Source organism: Ambystoma mexicanum, chromosome 5q (genome assembly GCF_040938575.1).
Source record: "Ambystoma mexicanum isolate Mex_15411 chromosome 5q, UKY_AmexF1_1, whole genome shotgun sequence".
Classification (NCBI taxonomy): Eukaryota; Metazoa; Chordata; class Amphibia; order Caudata; family Ambystomatidae; genus Ambystoma; species Ambystoma mexicanum.
The window spans coordinates 1,344,317,235-1,344,340,054 of record NC_090933.1 but is presented as its reverse complement, the minus strand read 5'-3'; the positions used below and the strand labels follow the sequence as shown (position 1 = coordinate 1,344,340,054).

Sequence of the window (22,820 nt, the reverse complement as noted above, 5' to 3'; positions counted from 1 at the left end):
TTATGAGAGAATTAATGAAGATGCTACCTCACGCCTACAGCTTTTAATAAACATGAAAGTTCAAAAAGCATTAGAGCGAAGGTGGATGTGTAAGCAAGAATACGAGTTCCTATCACCATCAAAACCAAGTATCCCGAATTTCTACATATTACTAAAGATTCACAAATCTTTGACTAACCCACCAGGGCGCCCGATAGTTTCCGGCACGAGGTCAGTGCTAGAACCTCTCTCAAAATAGGCTGACTGTTTTCTAAAACCTTTTGTTTTAGAAATGTACTTATATCTACAGGATACGACAGAGGTGATTAATCTGATTGAATACTATCCATTCGATGATAAGAAACAACTACTGGCGAGTTTAGATATAGTGTCTTTATACACATGTATTCCACAGGACATGACACTTGCAGTTATTGAACACGTACTGTTAACAAAGAGAGCAAGTGTGATTGCACCAAATAGTTTTATCTTGTGGTGCGCTGAGCTTCCACCAACAGAAAACTATTTCAACTTCAACAACAAGTTGTTTCATGAAGTACATGGAACCGCTATGGGGTCCTCAGTGGCCCCTTCAGCCGCCAACCTGTATGTTGAGTCGTTTGAAATCGGGGTGATTTATAAAGAATCAAACCCATTCCTTCCTATCCTCCATTTGTGGAGACGGTTCATCGATGATATTCTAGTCATATGGGATGGAGATGCAGCACGTTTCTACAAATTTGTCAACTGGATCAATACACAAAATGCCTTTTTGAAATTTACTGCTGTTTGTAGCAGCGTTGAGATGAATTTTTTGGACATTACAATTTGGAATGACCCTGGAGAACGGGTACTTAAAGTAAGACCATATCATAAGAGTACAGATAGGAACTCGCTGTTACAATATGGCAGTTGCCATCCGAAACACACGAGGCAGAACCTCCCGGTGGGACAGTTCCTTCGGCTAAAGTGCAATAGTTCCGAAAAATGTACCTTTGAAGAGGAAGCCCAGTTAATAGGCCAGAAGCTGGTTGTAAGAGGTTATCCAAAATTATCAGTAAAAAAAGTCCACAAAAGAGCTAAAAATAACAACCGTGAAGCATTGTTGGAGTATAAATCAAAACCTAAAAAGGATGATAAGATTGTGTTTGTCAGTACCTTTAATTCAATATCAAACAAAGTGTATGCCATTGTGAAGAGGAATTGGCATATTTTAGAGGGTGGCGAGTACCCCCTAGACCGACCACTCTGTGCATTCAAGAGAGGGGCAAATATAAGAGACATAGGGCCTCATTACGAGTTTGGAGGTAGCCATGCCGCTATTTGCGGCATATCTGCCTCCAAACTCTGGTCCGGGTTCCCTGAATGGGGACTTACCGGGTCATTCCAACCTTGGAGGACCCGGTATTTCCCCATTCAGGGAAGCCATCCCCATTCCCATTTGAGCCCCCATCGGGCTCAATGGGAATGGGGAGGGAGCTAATAACAGGCCTGTTATTAGCTCCATGGTCCTTTAGCAGCTCCCGCTAAGGGCGGCTGGTTAGCCGCCCTTAGCAGGACCCGCCAAAGGACCTCGGAATGCGGCAGTAAGAGGTTAACGGCACCAGCATCCTTACTGGTGCCATTAACCCCTTACCGCCACACTCGGAATGAGGCCCATAGACACTAAGAACAACGTGCACATTAGAAAACAGCAGCCTACTCTAACAGAATCATGGGGCTCGGGAAAACCAACAGGACACTCTCCGTGCGGCATGTGTGCGTGTTGCGCTTCTACATAGAGGTCTAAAGAGCTAGACTTGGTTTTGAAGAAACCTTGGAAACAGTTGCAGTTTACAAACTGTAATTCCAAGATGGTGATCTATGTGATATGGTGCCCGTGCCAGAAGTTATACATCAGTAAAACAGAGAGAAAAGTGAAAATCAGAATTTCTGAGCAGAAAAGTTACATAAGAAATGCAGTACTGGTTGCACTGATGGTTGGCCATTTTGTAGCAATGGAACATATACCGGAGTCATTAGTGTGGACCATGTTGACACAAGTACCGCTAGTAGGGGACTGTGCCCATAGCAAGAAAAAGTTGTATTATAAAGAACAAAGGTTGATTCACCTGTGTAACAGTGTAGAAAAGGGCCTGAATGAGAAGATTGATTGGTCCTCAGTTTGAGTGTTTTGACACATGAGAGACAATAAATGCTGCCTTTTTAGCATACTTTTTTGTCCATAGTGAGATGAATGGTTCACGTTGGTCTAATCAGAATACACAGTGAGGTGTAACTGAATTTAAGCAGAGTGTTACAAAGTAGAGCTACGGCAATAAATAGTTAATGAAGATCCAGCATGTTTGTGTCTTGACATTTGGCGCAGTAATCAAGAAGTGACAAGTACAATGAACATTGGGAGTAACAAAGATAGTGTGCAAAAAAAAGTCCTTTTAGTTATGTCTTTCTAGATACAAGGTCGGTGTTAACTAGACCAGTAAGTAATAGTACACGTCCAACGATAGCATTATGTTAGTAACAGGTTTTATCGCATTTACACAAATAAATACAATTAATATAATGTTCCTTACCTTGAACAGTATAACCGAGGTTCAATCGGCGAGCATGAAGGTTGAAGTTGCGGTGACCAACACGCAGTCACTATTTGTAACATGGATGGCTCGATGAGGCAGTTCGGCATATGGTTCCTTATGTGCTAGTGTTTCTAGAGGGCGTCAAAATCCAATTACATCACTTCCTGGTTTTGCTAGTAAGTTAAAAGAAGAACTAATTGTTATACCGGCCGGGTTTGAAGCCACGGTCGGATGTACGTTCGGTCACGGGAGCAGGCACAGAAGGATTCAATAAAAAAAATCAAGGTGAGTTGTTGAACCTTAGCCCGCATAGCATTTTACTAATCGGGTGGACGTTAGTAGAGATAGTAGTTAAGAAAGTGAGGAATAGCCCGCACAATGTACAAAGTTGAGTTCTGTACACTGAAAGTAAATGAATGTCACGTTTTGCTCCCGCAGAATTTCGAGAGTTGAAAGACCAATTGAATTGCGGTACCGCCACCTGTCTGCCATTTGTGCGCCCTCAAAAAAAGCTGATAGGGTCATCTACAATTGCAAAGGAGATCCATCAGCTGACACAATATTTCGCTTGTTAATGGTTCACACCAGGAAAGAAAATTTCCCAGTATTTCTGCAGGTAATAACTGGGGATTAGGCGTTTTTGCTCATTTGGACTCGGTTTGCTGCCTTGATTTAGTAGATGCAGCCACTAAGACCAGGAGTCATGGGAATAAGGCTTATGCCAAGTTAACCGGAACAACATGTTAACATAATTGACAAGTCAATATCTTTATGATCGAGGGCTGTGTTTAAGGACCTTGCGGTCTACTAAAACCATTTGCCCCACATCATTCTTCGTAGAATGGACTACTTTTACCTGTGTTCAGTCACAATCTTTACAAGAACTGAGTTTCATTGTTTAAGCCTTAAGTAAAAATGATATGGCTTTTTTTAGTATACCTATCAATCATAACCGAGCAACTGTGTACTGAATAGATACTGTTTCTCCATACTTCAACAGATCCGGTTCCTAATAATAAGGAATTCCACCTGTCACATTTTTTCCGGGTTACCAATGAAAATGCGGTAAGCCTGGTCAGAATTATTCAATTATTTTGGCTAGATGTTGTACGATTTATAAATATGCAATTCAACCCATATTAAGAGTTGTGCTATTTCCTTAGGTCACTGTCTGAGTATACAGATTTACCCTTGTAAGGAACTGTCAGAAGTACGCACTCAGAGGAAAACGGACGACCACCAAGCCCATTTCATGACACATTGTAATTTCCCCTGAAGAATTTCCCACACACAATGTTTGTGATTAACATATGGGAAAGAAACTTGTTGGGATTGTTGTCACTGTGATATTTATTATGACAGCAGTATTTAATTACTGAAGATCTGTACTTGCTGATAAGAAATTTCGATTTAGTTTAAAAATAGCAAGTACACTAGACACAAGTACATTTAGATCGAGACAGAGTGCTAGTTCTGAGTTTACGTGTCATTTTATTTATTTATTTTTTATTGGTTTTTCAATTTTGATTTTTTGTTTATTTTTCTCATTTATCTGGTTTTAGGTAGTTCTATGGTGAGGGCCCTGAAGATTTTATATGTTTATGGTAGTAAGCATATTATGGTGTTTAATTTGTTTTTTCAACACTATATTGATTTTAGTGTATCCGTGGGTTTTTCATACTTTTTATGTGAGATATGTGTATAACAAATTGATTATATGAATTTTGTATATTCAATTGACTTATTGATTAATATTTTTAAAAAAAATAAAAAACTTCTAGAGAGTTTATATTCATAAAATTGACTCTCAGTGTTGTAATTTCTAAAAGAATGTAAGTGGTGTCCACCTGGTTGCGTGATACTGACAGACCCTTATTGGGATTGGGCCCCATCTTTAGGGGTCCACGACCGTGATGGTTGTAGGAAAAATTAGGTGACTAGACTTCTTTTGAAAGAAAGTTTTTGTTTTACGGCAAATAGTCTGGTCCTCTATTTGAAATGAATTCCCTGGTCCTTTTTTAGTCTAGAAACATCACAGAAAAGCATATCATAACACATTTCCCTCCTTTATATAAATACACAAACACCATGGGCATACAAAGTACATCTGCGCCCATCCCAAATCTTGGGCCCACACAAGCGTGCTACTTCCATTAGAAACTCCCTACAGGCATAACAACCAGAAACGACCCCTACACACACCTGGATAACCCTCTCAAAATACGCCATACTCCTATCTTATCCTGACACAACCAGACTGTAGACTCTCACCCTAGACACATACCTGCCCAGATCCAAGGCAATCAAACAAACATCCCTATACCACCACAAATTTAACTTTTAACCTCTGCCCGCCCCTGCCACCGGAGGGCCTCCAGGTTGCCACCCTGAAGCATTACCTGCCATCCTGAACCACTACCTGACCTCAAGGATGACAAAAGAGTCACCATACATGAAAAGAAAGCAACACAATGGAAGCACGACAATACCAGGTCACACCATCACCAGTATCACAACCTACCATGCTGGACCCACACAATTGTTGCATGCATCCCACTCACATACAACCATACAGGTGAGACTCAGCCAATCAGGGATAAACAACCAGACCATGATATTTGAAATCCTCCAAACCATTTGAAGACGCTGGCCAGTCCTCCTCAAATCCATCTACATCATTACTGGTTCACCACCTACAAACCGATGGCAGCTTCACTAGCGTCAATATGCTAAACCCTGTATCATCATACAAAGAAAGAAAATCTAGATGAAAAATAACAAAAAGCAATATAACGATGACCAAAGTCATCACCATGGACACCATCCACAACTTTTCCACTATAAGGCAACCTAGAGGGCGTCCCCTGCCTGTACCTTCAACTACGTTTTAAAACAAAACATCCTGTTCCATATAGATGAGTACACAAAATACGTATAACTACATTGCACTACCATACCTCTCAACATTCCCAGAGACACTATCTTCCCTAATGTCCATAGTGCACAACACAGCACTAACACACAATGCTGTCAGAGGCACTACCACCCAGCACTTGTTAACATCAACGGAGGCACTACCTCCCTAACCCTTGTGATCCATACCACAAACACATACTACACTACCGTCATAGGCGCTACCTACCAACAAACTTACTGCAAAAAATGGAGGCACTACCTCTAAAACCCTTGTGGTCCATACCATACACACATACTTCATGACTGGCATAGGCGCTACCACCAGCAAACTCACCACAATCACCGGAGAGACAAATTCCCAAGCCTCTGTGGTGCTCATTCTTCATACTAAAACAGGAGCTACCTCTCAATCACCTGAGTGGCACACTCCTGGCCACCACTGGAATCACCATCACACAAGACAGCATTACATTTCAATATAGAAACTTTAAGTCAATCCCCATACTTCTCCAACTTAAAGCCATTACTTAAACTTCAAAATTGTCTCACGACAAGTCCATGGTCATTTTATGACCTTAATTCCTAAAGGTCCATGGTGTTGTGTAACAACCTAACTCCTAAAAAATTACCTCTACTTCACACATACTCCATACATCACATATGTCATGCATTTTCCATACATCAAGATTTAACCTTGTCTTCCCACCAAGCCCATATTGCTAAAAGTCCATTTTGCTACGTGGATTATGCCCTAAAAATCCTCAAAAGGTTTATACTAGCCCATTCATACACATAGGCTCTTCCTTCCTACCATGCTAAGCCACTTCAAGCACGTCACTTTTAATACTGAGAACAATATCCATATTATTCATATCTTGTTCATTTATAGTCCATTAACACCTATAATGCCGCAAAAGGGTTAACTCTGTCTTCTAACATAACATCTCCTTTAAATACACTTGTGTTCTCTCTTTACTTACACAATCATCATACATTACTGCAGCGATTTCTAAGACTTTCGCTACTTTAATAACTTAGAAAAGATACTCGAACTCCGGATCAGATATTTCTCTTTCCTGTATGTCATCACGCTCTCCACCGTTTCGCCCTCCGGTGGAAACTCTCTGTATATAACAACCTCATTGCTCAGACCGCTGCATCTGTCACATAATCCGCAGTTTTCATCCTGCAAATGTTTGTATCCTTTGATGCGCCTTCCTTTTCCCATGACGCATTCACGAACTTACCTTTACGGTATACGCGATTCTTTCCCATCATGCTGGTCAACGCTACACTGCATTCATTTCCTTTATGCCACGCCTTGTAATGCATCTCCCTTTTTTCTTCGGACGTATCATGCCGTTCAATGATACACAGCATTAATTTCCTTTATGCTGCGCCTTCTAATACATCTCCCTCTTTTTTTTCAGACATATTACACAGTCTGCTACTTGTCACCGACACTACTTCACGTCATCATCCCAACATACTAGTCACGTACCAGCACGCTTATGGGTCCATTTCTCTAACGTCATTACAATGTTTGCCAAGCATCAAGTCAGTTCGCTTCACAGAACGTTGGATGCTCTGCGATCCAGTGCTTCGCTGACTCCCCCCCTCTCCTGGACTGACGTCATCAGTCTTAACACGAAGCAGAGAGCAAAAGAACTCCTGCGTTGACCAACAGTCACGGTGCGGCCTCTCTGTCAACTCGGTACCGTAACACAGTTCAACACGTTACATTACAGCCTCATAATTATTTATTCTTTTTGCTTTGTACTTCTGAGACTGCCTAAGGGAATGCCTTCACTGCATGAAGAATTTCTGTTCTTCATGCCAAAATACGGATTTCTTAGGATTTAGGGACACTACCTCTTCACTTTGTTTCACTCTCAAATCTTGAATCTCACGCCCCACTCTCCTGCTCACTTCCCATTCTTCACACTTTGGGCTTGGCTACTTTCCTGAGCTTTTCTTCATGTGATAGCCCGGCTTGTCCCTTCAACCTTAAGACCTAGCACTCCCTCCAGATTATGTGCTGCTGATCCTGTCTGCTATGGGACTCTCCTCCCTTTTTGCGCCCTGGGTGATCGGATCTTACTTGGATTGGGGGCAGTGTTGTCCTTCTTTTCCTGTCCTTTCCTGCCCCCCCCCCGCAGGCTTCTTCAACTTCTTTATCTTTCTTCTATGTCTTGCCCATGGGTTTCTTTAAGACCACCTCGTCGCCATTGTTGTAAAACAGGTTCCAGGCTTACTTACGTTACCTATAGTAGGTTTACTACAGGTTCTCAAGTTACATATTACATAGTACATTAAGATATAAGGACAGACAAAAACCGGCTCCCATCACCCAGGCAGGGGGGGACAAACTGCCTCTAGATGGAACCTTCACCATAAGCGGTCTCTCATTCACACATCAACATTCCACATGACATCACGAGGCACAGCAAACACAGACAGGCACTATATAACACATCTCCCTCCGTTACTGATACACACATACATTGGCACATCACAAACAAGCACATCATAGCAATTACCCCCACATGCTGGCAGCCATTACCTCCTCATGCTCAGTCATTAACTCCTCATTCTCACAGCCATTATCACCTCATGCTCACAGTCATTACTGCCTCATGCTCACAGTCAATACTGCCTCATGCTCACAGCCATTATCACCTCATGCTCACAGTCATTACTGCCTCATGCTCACAGCCATTATCACCTCATGCTCACAGTCATTACTGCCTCATGCTCACAGCCATTATCACCTCATGCTCACAGCCATTATCACCTCATGCTCACAGTCATTACTGCCTCATGCTCACAGTCATTACTGCCTCATGCTCATAGTCATTCCATCCTCATTCTCACAATCATTACCAACTCATGCTCAAAGTCATTACCCCCTCATGCTCAAAGTCGCTACCTCCTCATGCTCAAACTCATTACTCCCTCATGCGCGGTGATTGTGCGCAGGAGCCCTTCTCCTTTGTAGAATTTTGTGCCCATTTTGCATTTAAAGCGGGCCCCCGTGGCTTCCCTTGCCCATCTGTCTCCCCACCCCACACCCTCTTCCTGCTTTCCATTCCTCCCGCCTCCCGGCCACGCCCCCCCTGGCTCTGATTGGGCCTCGGCCTGTGTTGCCCAGGCCATAACTGACCTTCCCAAGGCAGCCCCCTGCCCAACAGCCCCTGCGGCTAAGGGCCCCAAGGCAAGGGGCGGCTCCAATAGAGGTGTCTCCAGAAAGTGTCAGCAGGTGTCCGCAGGAGACGCCAGTGGGCAGCCGTCAACCAGCAGCAACGAATAAGGTACGAGAGGACAGGGTGAGGAGTAGAGCAATCACTCTACTCCAGAAGCCCTGCCACACAACAATTCTATACACTTTGGAACAGTAATGTGATTATTAGACTGCGTCCCCAAGCAAGTACTGTACTTAATATAATTTGCTACACCTCAGCAAGCACCTAGGCCTGTATCATAATTGCAATGTTAGGCGTGGACCTCTCTCCCACTATACAGGACTCTCAAATCTAGCTGTGTTTAGGTTGACACTCAAACTGCATTGTTAGGTGCAGACGTCTCTCCCACTATACTGGACTCTCAAATCTAGCTGTGTTTAGGTTGCCACTCAAACTGCATTGTTAGGTGCAGACGTCTCTCCCACTATACAGGACTCTCAAATCTAGCTGTGTTTAGGTTGACACTGAAACTGCATTGTTAGGTGCAGGCCTCTCTCCCACTATACAGGACTCTGAAATCTAGCTGTGTTTAGGTTGACACTCAAACTGCATTGTTAGGTGTAGGCCTCTCTCCCGCTATACAGGACTCTGAAATCTAGCTGTGTTTAGGTTGACACTCAAACTGCATTGTTAGGTGTAGGCCTCTCTCCCACTATACAGGACTCTGAAATCTAGCTGTGTTTAGGTTGACACTCAAACTGCATTGTTAGGTTTCAGCCTCTCTCCCACTCTACAGGCCTCTGAAATCTAGCTGTGTTTAGGTTGATAGTCAAACTGCATTGTTAGGCCCTAACTGTGTCTAGGTTGGTACTCAAATTGCATTGTTAGGTGTAGTCCTCTCTCCCACTATACAGGACTCTCAGGTCTGGCTGGGTTTAGGCTGACACTCAAATTGCATTGTTAGGTGTAGGCCTCTCTCCCACTATACAGGACTCTCAAATCGAGCTGTGTTTAGGCTGACACTCAAACTGCATTGTTAGGCCCTAACTGTGTCTAGGTTGGAACCCAAATTGCATTGTTAGGTGTAGGCCTCTCTCCCACTGGACAAGACTCTCAAATCTAGCTGTGTTTGCTCTTGTGCTCATCTTGCACTGTCGGGCGTGGACCCCCCCTCCTACTGTGCAGGATTGTAGAGCATAGCTGCTTTTGGTCTCGAGCTCAAACTCAGTCCAAACCAGCCTGACAGACACCTAGAGAGGACTAGAATGTGATAGTATAGTATCAACCATCCACCAATACCTCAGAGACCTACATAGATGGAACCCCCACCGACAACTGTACACCTAGCACCCCCAACCCCATCGGACAGTGCTCCGAGGATACATACCCAATCAACCAGAAGAATAGGCAGCACTAAAAGCACCCAAGCTTACTAACACAAGAAGAAGCATCAGTACTGCCATTCACAAGACACCACAGTCAACCACTCAACCGGCATTTCCGTACCGAGCACCAAAATGCCCCGGACCAGGAAGGGGCGCCGAGAAAGTGCACAAGATAAGGCCACATTGGACATAGACACACAAATTCAACTCACCCCTGCTACAACAACCGCAAATGAAGTAAACGCACCACCAAAAACCGAAACGACCAGAACTAACTTCAAAATGGATAAATCCTTATATCTCACACGATACCTCGCAACGACCCCATAACCCGGATACCCCCACGACACAGAGACATCAAGACACACAAAGAACAGCCATAGACTCCCAGAAAAAAGACAGGAGCACACAAGAAGAGTGTTGCCAGACTCCGACCCCATCGCCCCATACTTCACAAGAACAGAAAAACACCATCCACACCCACGGCACAACAGACAAAAAGCTCTAATAACCAAAAACCCAAATATCAACCTAACTGACCAATTCAATGAAGAAGAAACCTTCATTGATCTTCATCGAACCGGCATGAATAGAGAAGCACCGCTATTGAACAGCAAAGCTTTCAATCTAGCAGACCCCTTCAATGAAGATGCAGCCTTCGCTGATCCTCATCCTCTTCCAATCAACGCCAATAAAGAAGCAACACGACCAAACAACTGCAAACCAAAACAAAACAAGGAACTACTAACAAGCTAAATCACCCCAAAAAGATGGACTGCAACCTAATCAAAGCAAGGTCAATGGACAAACATGCCACCGAAATATACAATCTGCTCTGCGACGGTGGGATCAACATCCTATTTGTAACAGAAACATGGCTAGACGACAACTACAAGATCACCCTCAACATATGCCTGCCTCAAATGCGTCCAAGCAAACAGAAAAACCAAAAAAGTGGGAGGACTGGCAATCATCCATAAGGAACACCTGGATATCAAACTGGAAGACCCACTAAACATCGATAAGTGTGAATCCTTAGTCATACGTCTATCAGTAAGCCCCAAAGCAAACCTGAAATTCATACTGATGTACAGACCACCAACCTACGACGCAACCTTCGTAGATGCCTTCACAGAAGCAATCACCATCCTAGCCATCAAGCAAAATCACCTGATCGTCCTCGGAGATGTCAACATCTGGTTCGAAGAAGAAACCACGACCACACAAAAATCTCTAACCAGCCAACTAGCAGAGATGAATCTACAACAACTAGTTAAAGGAGCTACCCACTTGGCAGGACACACGCTTGATGCAATCTTCTCAAACAAACACCTCCTCACCAAGGCAACCCCAATTCAAATACTCTGGAGCGACCACCTCCTCATTCCCTTCGTAATCAAAATGAACACTCCAGTAAACAATCGACCAAACAAACCACCAATCACCATGAAAAGAAACTGGAAAACCATCAAAAGCTCCAACCTTATTGAACTCCTGGAGCTCAGCAAATCACATCCAGCATTTATGGAAGACGCTGACCTGGACCGGAAAGTAGCCGTGCTGCACCCCTGGATAACAACTATAGACAACATCACCAAAGAAAAACTTTTCACTCCGTCTCACAAACAGGCAATGGCAAAATGGTTCACCCCACTACTCAGCACCATGGAAAGGAAAAACCGAAAACTAGAACTAGATTGGAGAAAACAAAACAACACTGCGAATAAGCTGAAATTCCTACAACACAACCGCGCATACAAAAAGGAAATACAAAAGCGAAGAGGAAACACTACAACGACTGAATCTTTGAAGCACCAAACACCCAAAATGAATTTTTCAAAATCATAAATTAAATTAAAAATCCTCCGGGATGCAACAACACACCAACTCCCTCTACGAAACATTGCAATGAACTTGCAGACCACTTCAAAAACAAAATCACCAGCATCCAACAAACCATATAAAGCAGGCCACCCGATCTTACTACGATCCCCACATACACACAGGAGGAACACCCAAACAAACTACTAAGCTTTCCAGAAATACCAGTGGAGACCTTTGTCAAACTGGTGAATCAAAGCAATAACTCAGGGTCTCCCGAAGACCCCTGTCCACCGGACATATACAAATTGATTCACAAACAAGGAACACCCATGGAATATCACAAGAACGTCCTCAAGCTTTCTATCGCAACTGGGAAAATGCCACAAGCCTTCAAATCAGCATACTTCAGGCCACTACTCAAGGATACAGCAGGAACCGCAGAGGACCTTTCCAACTACAGACCCATCTCCAACATCCCGTACACAGCCAAGCTGCTCGAAACATACATATACTAAACAACCCAAGAATTCATAGAAGAGCACGGCCTACTAGATCAGGCACAAGTTGGCTTCAGACCAATGAGAGGATGGAATCAGTTCTCCTCTCAATATGGGATGGCCTAAAAATGAACGCAGACGCGGACAACAGCACCACCTTGATACTTCTAGACCTATGAGCAGCATTCGACACGGTTAATCACGACACCCTCATAAAGAGATTAGAAGGACTTGGAATAACAGACACCGCCCTAGTATGGATCAAATCCTACCTAACAAACAAAACGGAAACCGTACGGATGAAACCCTTCAAATCCAGCCAGAGAGATTCCACCTGCGGAGTACCACAAGGATCCTTCTTCTCCCCGCTACTATTCAACATCTACCTATATCTACTAATCAGAATCATCAAACGTCACAGCCTCACCTGCTACAACTACGCCGACGATACTCAAATAATCTTCAAAATACAAGACAACCTAGAAATTAACTCAACACTAGAAAACTGCCTCCGCAATGTATTCAACTGCATGAACTCCAACTGCCTCAAAATCAACCCAGGCAAAACAGAAATAATGATCGTCACAAAAAATGGAGGAGAAAACCACTTCATCCCTTGGCCAATGGAACTCGGGACAACCCCAGCACCTTCGCTGATTGTAAAAAACCTGGGGGTCCTGATCGACAATAATCTCACGCTACAGCCACAAGTAAATGCCCTACTCAAGAAATGTTTCTTTCTCCTGCGAGCGGCAAAGAGGATCCTATCGTTCCAATTATTCACCAACAAAACAACCACCATCATCGCTCTCGTCATGCCTAGAGTAGACTACGCCAACAGCCTTCACTTAGGTATGCCTGAACGACTTCTAGAAAAACTACAACACATACAAAATGCGGCAGCCAGACTGCTTCTGAAACTAACCCGAAGAGAACACACCACACCAGCGCTAAAAATACTACATTGGTTAAAAAATAAAAAAACTAATTAAATTCAAAACAATGTGTATCACGCACAGAGCAGTACACAACCAAGGCACTGATTTCCTGAGAGACAAACTGCGTCTACATTAACCAACAAGAACGCTCAGATCAAGCAATGACATCCACCTGGAACCGAAACCCTACAACAAAAGAAAACTCCGAGGATCGTCTTTCTCTCACCAAGCGCCAAAAACCTGGAACGACCTTCCAAAGTACATACGTAACACAAGAAATCACCTACTATTCAGGAAACTACTAAAAACTTGGCTCTTCACGTCTTAACTAGAAGACCGGACACAGGGACACACGCAACTAAAACATCGATGGACGAAGAGACAGACCCTGATCCACACCGAGCAATCGACTGGGAAAAGATCCTAAGGAAAATATTCCACAAATTAATCAAACGACTGGCCGAGAGACAGCCGTAATAGGACCCAAAGACCGAATACATAGTAATACGAAGACAGAAACACCAGGATGACTCATCAATAAGACCCTGACCCTAAACCATAGCCACTCCCAACAGACCTAGTCACGGCAGATAGCAAGGGAATAGGGAACTCCATACCATTAGCCCCAAACCAGAGGTTGAGAAACAGAATGACCACTCACATTACGCATTGCTCACCAATATACAGCGGGAAGCACAATGCGCCATCACACACACACCATAACCAAACAATAGCTCCAAATAATAGGAAGTCATCCCACAGAAAACGAAAGAACTAATTGAAAGAAAGTCATGATAGAAGGAAACTGACGACTGAACACACAGGCTGACCAAGACGGAAGTACTAGGACACCTCATCGACAGAACACTGACCCTGAGCCATTAGAAGCTAGAACAGACCACTGTCATATTAGATAACAAATGAATAGATAGTGCCAACCCAGTTCCACACCCGGAGGAAAGGTTCAGACATACCTATCCCTCCATACAATACACACTAGGATGCAGCTGGATCCGTGCAACACCATCACACACCACAGCGAGGCAGCCATTAAGGAACCAGCAACAATCCCATCCACAGCGATACAGCTCAAATGGAACTAGAAGTATCTGAATCAGGATACAGACCCCACTAACCCAACCTTCAATTTTCTGCATACTCAACCCACATAAAACTCACACATCCATCTCTCTCCAGCAATACGCACGCACTTTATCACACTGTATCAACAACACATAAACAGCACCTACAGCACACAAGGTCTCCCCCGATCCGATATTTGCACCAAAGCCCAGCACTCGGTGTATACGGAGCTGATGCCACCAACAGCACACCATCTCTCCCACTCTCATACTCCCCTCCTCCCAACTAACCCTACCCACCTTCTTCCTGTTCACAGATCCGCCAGAGCGCCTGGGGACCAATTCGTTGGTGACGTGTGTTATATAAGTACCTTTAACATAACATAACTGTTACGCTCTCCAGGCATGTGCCCACCTGTGCTTTGCCACGCACATTCTGCGGCACCACACTACACACAGCCTCCAGGAGTGATACGCATCATCCAAGAAGCCCTTTGTCTAAATATCATTGGTTACTTGGTGTTGCTCTTACCTTCATCACTGTCATTTACTTTCCTTTTCTTTCAAATGTCCTAGTTGGGAATCGGAGGCACCAGGGCCCATCTATGGCGGAGCTCAAGGCTCTCTCCTTTTCCCAGCGTCGCCTGTCAATACCTCTGACATGGCCCAAGCAATGTGCACAAGTCTCCAGTTTTAGAAAACTGGTGAGGCTCTGCACTGGCCAAAGGGAAATGGGTATCAATGTGAACTTCATATGCACACGTGCACAGAGACTGGCTGCCCATATATGTGTTAAAAAACCTACTGATTGGAAATAGAAGGGAGTCATGAAACAGGTGTGTGAGCTACCATTAAATCTAACTGTATCCATCACACCCAGAAAATACATGTATTAGCTAATGTATTATTAATTTTTCTGATTTGTAGAACCAGGAAGAAGGTTTCCATTGCTAAGCAGTGGGCAGCGTAAGAATCTCATCCGTCGCTGTGACTTGTACGGCTGCGGCTGCTACGGTTCTCCCAGGTAATGTATAATGAACATATAGACTGTAGGAGTTCCTTGCAGGTGGAATATCACTCCCTTTGCCTCTTCCTTTTACTCGTGCAATGCTCATGAGCAGACATGACCAACCAGCACCAGTAGCCACAAGGCTCACTCAGGTAGGGCTGTGAAGGATGTTATTAAGCTGGGATGGAGGGAGGGTGGTCCAACCATGAGGATGTTGATTTGCCTGGGCTCCCATTGGTGGGACCCGCTTTCTCTGAATCCCTTCTGTGGCCTTCTCAACCACATTAAATTAATACATCTAGAAATGTATTAAATTAATATATCAAGAAACAGATACTGGCAGTGGTGGCTGAGGATGGAACATCTCACCCTGTCTTCATTCTTATTTCACCACTTTATTGATGTTTTAAGTGCATGCACTTCATTTAAACCTTTGGGTAATGCCTATGCCAGCGGGATAAGAGATCCATCCATGTTGAATGGAAGTTCATAATTAAAGCTCCCATGAGAGCAGTGAATGACTGAGCCACTCACCTTTTTGCCAGTGGTATAACACGATGGAGTATAGGTACAAGGATTAGCGGCACAACTGAATCTCAGCCATTTCTTCCACTGTGAGCTTTTGGATTGGGCATTGAAGGGAAAGAGAGTAAGGGAGGGATGAGGTGGGGTCTGGGGACGGGTGGTGGTAATGGGTTGGAATGGCGAGGGAGCAAGAGGGAGGTCGAGCTAGTGCAGGGGACAGGTAAGTGATAAGTTTCTGGAATTATCATATTATAGGATCAGCCAAAATCCTTTTGGCTTCTAGCGTCATTACCACGGTTAGCCATACAGTTCCAAGAACCTTTTTCCATATTTTCTCAAATGTTCCTTATCCCCTCTGTAGGTTGAAAGCAATCCTCTCTAGCTGAGCCAGGTTGGCCATCTGCACAGTTCACAATTCTATCCTCAAGCATGACCTTGTCTTCCAGGAGCTCAAGATCAAATTCTTCGATATAGGGAAGTGTGAGAAGGTCATAAGGGGAAAAGGAAGTCCTGGGACTATGGGGTCGCTGACCAACTGGCCATCAGGGGAGGCTGACCCCCGGGGAGTGATCAGGGGGCTTCCTAGAATGTTCTCCCGATCCCCAGCTCCATCATGTGGCCCACATCTTGATCACTCAGGAAAGGGAAACTCAAGAACACTGATTTTAGTTTCCCATGGTAATGGCCTCTGGACTTGATGGAAAGAAGAGAGGCTATGTTCAGAAAATGTAACCACTGTGAGATCAGGCCCCTTGCCGTTATGCCAGTCAGGTATGCCCATCAATTGTTGGACCTGTGCAGGGGCATCCTTCAAGTGTAACCCCGGAAGAGGAGATTCAATAATCAAGCCATTCAGCTCCATGCCTGACTCCACGATGACCATTGGTGGCTCCACCCCTTCCGCCCTGTGGAGTCATGGGCTAAGGGGTCACTAACTATGATCTATGGAAGGGGGTGAAAGGACTGTCCAAGTCCATCCTAGTATCAGGACGAATGCACAGGTGTCCACTCTTTGAGCTGGGAGCTCCCAATTACAGGTACTCTTCAAATATCAAAGAGTGGAGGGAGATGCTGGGAGTTGTGCCTGGTGGGGAAGATATCGATCAATGTGAATACAAAGGATGGAGAAACTGAGGTGAAGTGGAGGGGAGAGACACAGGAGAAGAGGAGTTCTCAAGGGGGTATCCAGGAAGGGACACACCCCGGGAGGGACAGCAATAAAATCAAGAGAAGTGCAAAAGAAGCAGCTCAGAGGAGGGCTTGAAAAGGGAGAGCGGAAAATGGGGAAGAGGAGTGCAGAGAAGGAGAGTGAAGAAGATGAGGAGAAGGAGTAGGGAAGAAGTGAAGAAGGGGAAGAGAAAATAGGGAAGAAGCTACTGAAGCTGGTAGTGTGAGGACCACATTGCAGGGGCAACTAGAATATGGAAGAAGCTGGTGTTAGGCAGAATCCTTTGCAGTTCCCTTAGGGAGCACTACAGAAGATTAGGACTACAGGTATATGCAATAAATCCCCTTTGGTATCAGTCTGTACCACAAAGATTTAGTTGGTAGCTGTGGCTGAGCAGACAGACTTATCTCAATAGGGAGATGAGCAGTATTCAGGGTTTACACAATAGGACTACAGTACTGTGGTACAAGGAAACACTGACCAAAGCTTTGTATCAAAAAGAATATATATATTTATCGTACACACTTCTAGTTCAACACATAAATCACTATCATCAAAGCAAGTTAAAACAGTCAAGAAAAGTATACACAACTCCCTAATTAAATTGTAGACAAGTTTGAGCAAGAGTGAAAACTGAGCAAAACGGCACAGTGTAAACCAAGTAGAAATGCCACTCTACTCATTTCTCAGCAAGGGAGGGAAGGGTCAAGTCATACAGGGTTAGACTCTAAAACACACCAGTAACACTTCTCAAGTGTATTGTGAACAAGTTAGGCAAGGTAGTACTTTAGCATGAGTAATACTTAGGTGAAAACCGAGCAAGATGACACTTCAACAATATTAAAAGGGAAGGAAAGGTGGTTAAAAGAGTTTTAGGTGCACCAACACATTTCGTGATGAAAAGCAATCTAGAAAAGGCAGTTGTAATAGCTTTAGCCAAAGTCAATAGGCCTGTGCCAGTGTCAGTGGTACAAGGCAAAGTGCCCAGGATCAAACTGTTCTAGTAGCGGCAGTCAGGTCTTTGTTTAACGATTCAAAAGGAGGGTGCAGAAGGTAAAAGATAATGTTAGACGATAGGGGCGGCCAGCCCAAGAGGAAAGTAAAGGATTTAAAACACCTTTAGCAATACCCAACGAAACGGGAGGCCTGGCGGAACAATGTACCTTAAAAGTGGAGGCAGCTCCTGCAGTGGCGATAGTTCCTGGCAGTTCCTGCAGTTCGGGATATCCAGCAGAGGAAGAGAGGCTCTCGTTGTGGAGGAAGGTTCGAGTCACTGCACTGCCCAGGGAAGAAGCCAGCCTCGGTGATTCCGGAAACAAATAAAAGGTACACTCCTTTAAATCCCAGTTGTGGTGGATGGGTGCCTGGCTATCCGGTCTCCGAGTGCTTGACACTGGCGATTCGACCAAGGCAGGTCCTGGAAGGCGATTGGCAAACTGGTTGACCCCACCACCTCAAGGGAAGATGGCTCTTGCAGGTGAAGATCTTCTCTTGTCATTGGATTAAAAGTGGTGAGACGCTGCAGTAGGGCTTCACCGGTGGTTCAGTCGTTGCAGATGTCTTTGGCTTCTCTCCTCTTCGGCTTCTTAGTTCCAGTGGGGACGCCTTGCTCTTCCAGTCCTCAGGTCCCTGCTTTTATGCAGAAATACCCACATTCATACAGCCTAGCAGTCACTAACACAGTGGGGTGGCTATCCTGGCGGGATAACCACCCAGCCTATCAGGGCAGAGTGCGACTTGGGGTTGCTTAGGCAACCCTGTCCAGGGTGCCTATTCTCCCTCCCACACATCCTGTCTACCCCAGACTCAGTGGTGCCGAGAGGAGGTCTTCTGTGGAGAAGCCCGCCAAAAGGACAAACAAAGGATCACCGACCTGGGTTAGGATTTCAGAGAAAGACATGAGAAACAAACTTTATCAAAGATCTGGCAATAAAAACCTACCGGAGTAAAGTTAATAATAAAATAAACCGGCGGTATGTTAGGGGCTGCCAGTAAAAGTGGAAGCCTCGAACAATGGGAAAATCCCATCGGAAAATATTTGCGGTCTAATATTTACCGTAGTAACCACTGCCACCAGCCAGACACTTTGGAGAGAGGGACTGGTCAGTACCCTCTCGAAAATGAACACCAGGGAAAAACTATTAACCTTTCTCAGTACTTCCATAGTAAGTACTGCTTCTGTTCATAACTATTGACTAGTAAAGTCAATGGGGACTTTACATGCACTGGGAGACAGGAGTCAGTCCCAGGGTATGGAGTCTATGTTTGGGGGTCACTATGACACCACTGTGTCACTGCACTGAGGGTGCTGTGTAACACACAGGTAAAAAGATGATACCTATGAGGGTGAGAAAAACCCCATAGACCATGAGCACAAAAATAGCCTCAAACACACATTAGCAATCTTTCTGAGAGTGGGAAAAAAGGGTCTCACTCTTAGCAGGAGAAAAAAATAAAACCCTCAAGTCCAGCAAAGCTGCTGGGGGACTCTATAGGTAAGGGAAATTAGCCATAGAAGAGAATTCTCCCTAACAGCTGGAGAACATGAAGGCATGGAAGGTATGATAAATGGCAAAAAGGAGGCCAAGCAAAGGGCGATAGGGTGGAAATGATGAGGGGAAGACCAGAAGGTGAGAGAGAGAGCATTGTAGAACAGCGTGGAGGGAGGGATTGCTAGACAAGAGGGGGAGAGAAGCAAGAGAGGGGAGCACAGGGGATATGCAGCAAAGCATCAAGAGGGTACAGGGAAGGAAAGTAAGAGAGGGATATGACTGCAGAGAACGGAAGGAGGAAAAGAATGGAAAAGAATGGAGAAAAGGGGAAAACAGACAGGAAAACACATAACAAGGCAAAAGGAAATACCCAGAGAGAAGAATCAGGATGGAAGCAAAATAAGACAGAAATGCAACGGGAGAGAAGGAATGAAGAGTGGGAGGTGGCAGAGGTCTCCCTTAGAGGACAAAGTCAGAGAACTTGCAGACCAGGTTGAAGAACCACACAAGGAAGGAGTTGACTCAAAACCTGGAGACTCTGTGAGGGGAGGCCAAGAGGAGGGGGGATACAGTAAAGGGCTAAAACAGAAGCCGCCTTTCCCCAATAGAGATATTCCAGGTAGCATTCCTACTAGGTCTCATGACCTAGCAGGAACGCTATTGTTTGTCTTCGTCCCTGCTAATCCCGACTTACACTTCCCCACCATCTTTTCTATTGCTGCACTTGCACGCTCCAAATCGTCTCATGACCAAGTAAAAAATGTTATTGTACTTCTTCTCCCCTGCTCGCCCCCAACCTTTCACTTCCCCTCCTCCCCTTCTCCCTTCTTTCTGGAACTGCACTTGCATGTTGCAAATTTTCTCACAACCTAGTCGGAAACACTATTGTTTGTCTTCTTCCCTGTGCCCGCCTCATCCTTCACCTCCACTCATCCCCCCTCCCCTGCATTCTTGTTACTGTACTTGCACTGTCTGAATGTCTCAAGACCTAGTAGGAACATTATTGTCTTTTTTCTACCCTACCCCTTCTCTCCCCTTCCCTTTTCTTGATGGGCCTTGAATCACCATTTGGCTATATAGGCGCATTATAAATACCCAATTAATAAATGAATAAATTAGTGGCAAGGGGGTGAAGGAAAGTTTAGGAAGTCTCAAGAGATAGTCAAATGTATTGAATAACGGAGCAGCAGGTCTGAAGGCTCCCCCTAATATTGTGGATGAGAATCCAGCCATGGGGTGCGGGGAAAGAGAATCCCAAGACCCCCAAAAAGAAACTGTGATCTGGCACAGAGGACGAGCATGCTTTGGAGCCTACAGGAACCTAGACATTTAGGGACCCACGTCTCTGTACACACGAGAAACCAACCGTGTTAAAAACCCATTACCTTTCTCTGTATGTGCCATTATGAGAAGCTTAAGGCTTATTCTACTCACGTTTAAATGATATAGGGCCTCATTATGAGGCGGGCAGGATGGGTTTAACGGCGCTGGTAATGGTGCCGGTGCCGTTAAACCCATTCTGCCCTATTACGAGGTTCCCTTGCGGGACCCGCTCTGGACGTCTGGTTTTACCAGTTAATGGGCCCGTTGTTAGCTCCCTCCCCAATGGGGAAGGTCCGGGTCAGGGTTCCCTGAAAGGGGAAATACCGGGCCCTCCAAGGTCGAAATGGCCCGGTATTTCCCCATTCAGGGAACCCAGACCCGGACCCTAGTTTGGAGGGAACAATGCCCTTATTAAGGCATGGCTTTTTTTAGGCATGGGTTTGAGGCTACTTTTGTGCTCATGGTCTATGGGGTTTTTCTCACCCTCATAGGTATCATCTTTTTACCTGTGTGTTACACAGCACCCTCAGTGCAGTGACACAGGGGTTCATAGTGACCCCCAAACATAGACTCCATGCCCAAACTCGTAATGAGACCCATAGTGTGAATTGTGTTCACTTTGTTAAAAAATACTCATAGCTAAATGTAGTTACAAGAACATATTGCATAACATGTTTTATATATATATCAGGCCAGACGTGGGGAGGATGAACAGGAACGCACAAGTCAGAGGAAACAACATGAACAGAACAGGACCGGGGCAGACAAGGAAGGTCCAGGAGCAAGGTAGAGGAGGAAGGAATAGCAGGACAAGGTTGTAAGAGGAGGTGAACATGGAAGAGAAAACAAACAAAGAATCAAACGAGAGAGTGAGTTCACATTGAAGCGCTGAGCTAGAGTTTACCTAGCGTTGAGGCGCAGTGAGCGAAGGATCTGCAGAGGCTGTATAGCGCGAAACCCAAAAGTGCTGGAAAGATGCTGGTTCCAATGACTAGACCGAGCACTCCACTTCCTGCTCAATCCGCTGGACACCATCTTGGAGAGGAGCGCCAAATTCAACAAACGGGGTGAGAGGACCAAACAGACCAGGGGCAATACCTCATGACAGTATGCCCCCTCCAAAATCTTGATCCCCCAGGTTTGTCGGGATATAAACGGTGAAAGCAGCGCAGAAGAAATGGGGTATTGATGTTAGAATAGGGCTCCCAAGTTCGTTCACTAGGAGGATAATCTTTCCATTCCACAAGGTACATCAGACGCCCCTGTCGAAACCAGGAATCACAGATCTGAGAGACCTTGAATTCCAGTTGTTGTTGATTAGTAAGAACCGGAGGAGGTACTGGGTGTAGGGAAGAAGCAGGATGGTAAGATTGCAAAAGCAATACATAAAAAAGACTGGATGGATTATTTTCCAGGATTGAGGTAAGGATAGGTGAAAGTCAACCAGATTGATGATCTTTTTGATGGCAAAGGGTCCAAAAAATGGGGAGAATTCTTAGAAGGAAAAAGATGTTTTGGTAGGTATTTGGAAGAAAGCCACACTTGATCAACGACCAAATAAATAGGGGCTGGTTTCCTACAAAGGTCGGCAAAATGTTTATATGTTATTTGAGCCTTGATGAGATGTTCATTTGCAGCTTTCTCGACAGAAGTCAAATCAGAGATCCATTGTTTTACAGAAGGTACTTGATTAGCAGGGAAGTCAACCGAAGGAAACACTGTTGGGTGGAACCCACAGGTACAGTGAAACAGACTTGTTTTCAGGGAAGAGTGGGTGGAATTGTTATAAGAACATTCTGAAACTAATAAAAGGGAAACCAATCTTTGTGCACCTGAGTGGAGAAGCAATGTAGGAATTGTTCTAGAGTCTGATTGACTCTTTCTGTGATCCCATTAGTCTGAGGATGGTAGCTGAAGGACAAGG

At 44.7% G+C, this 22,820-nt stretch overlaps 1 protein-coding gene across 4 annotated transcripts in view; it reads left to right on the top strand.

Annotated features, from left to right (window-relative positions):
• Positions 1–22,820, top strand: part of LOC138498119 (leukocyte cell-derived chemotaxin-2-like) — a 430,369-nt gene that overhangs the window by 258,340 nt on the left and 149,209 nt on the right. For all 4 annotated transcript variants that reach the window (XR_011278697.1, XM_069621983.1, XM_069621982.1 and 1 more), the window contains one exon: positions 15,307–15,403. Coding sequence is in view for 3 of the 4 variants with exons in the window: in XM_069621983.1 (XP_069478084.1) it covers positions 15,307–15,403 (97 nt within the window). In the remaining variant the exon portion in view is untranslated. The remainder of the gene's footprint in view (positions 1–15,306; positions 15,404–22,820) is intronic.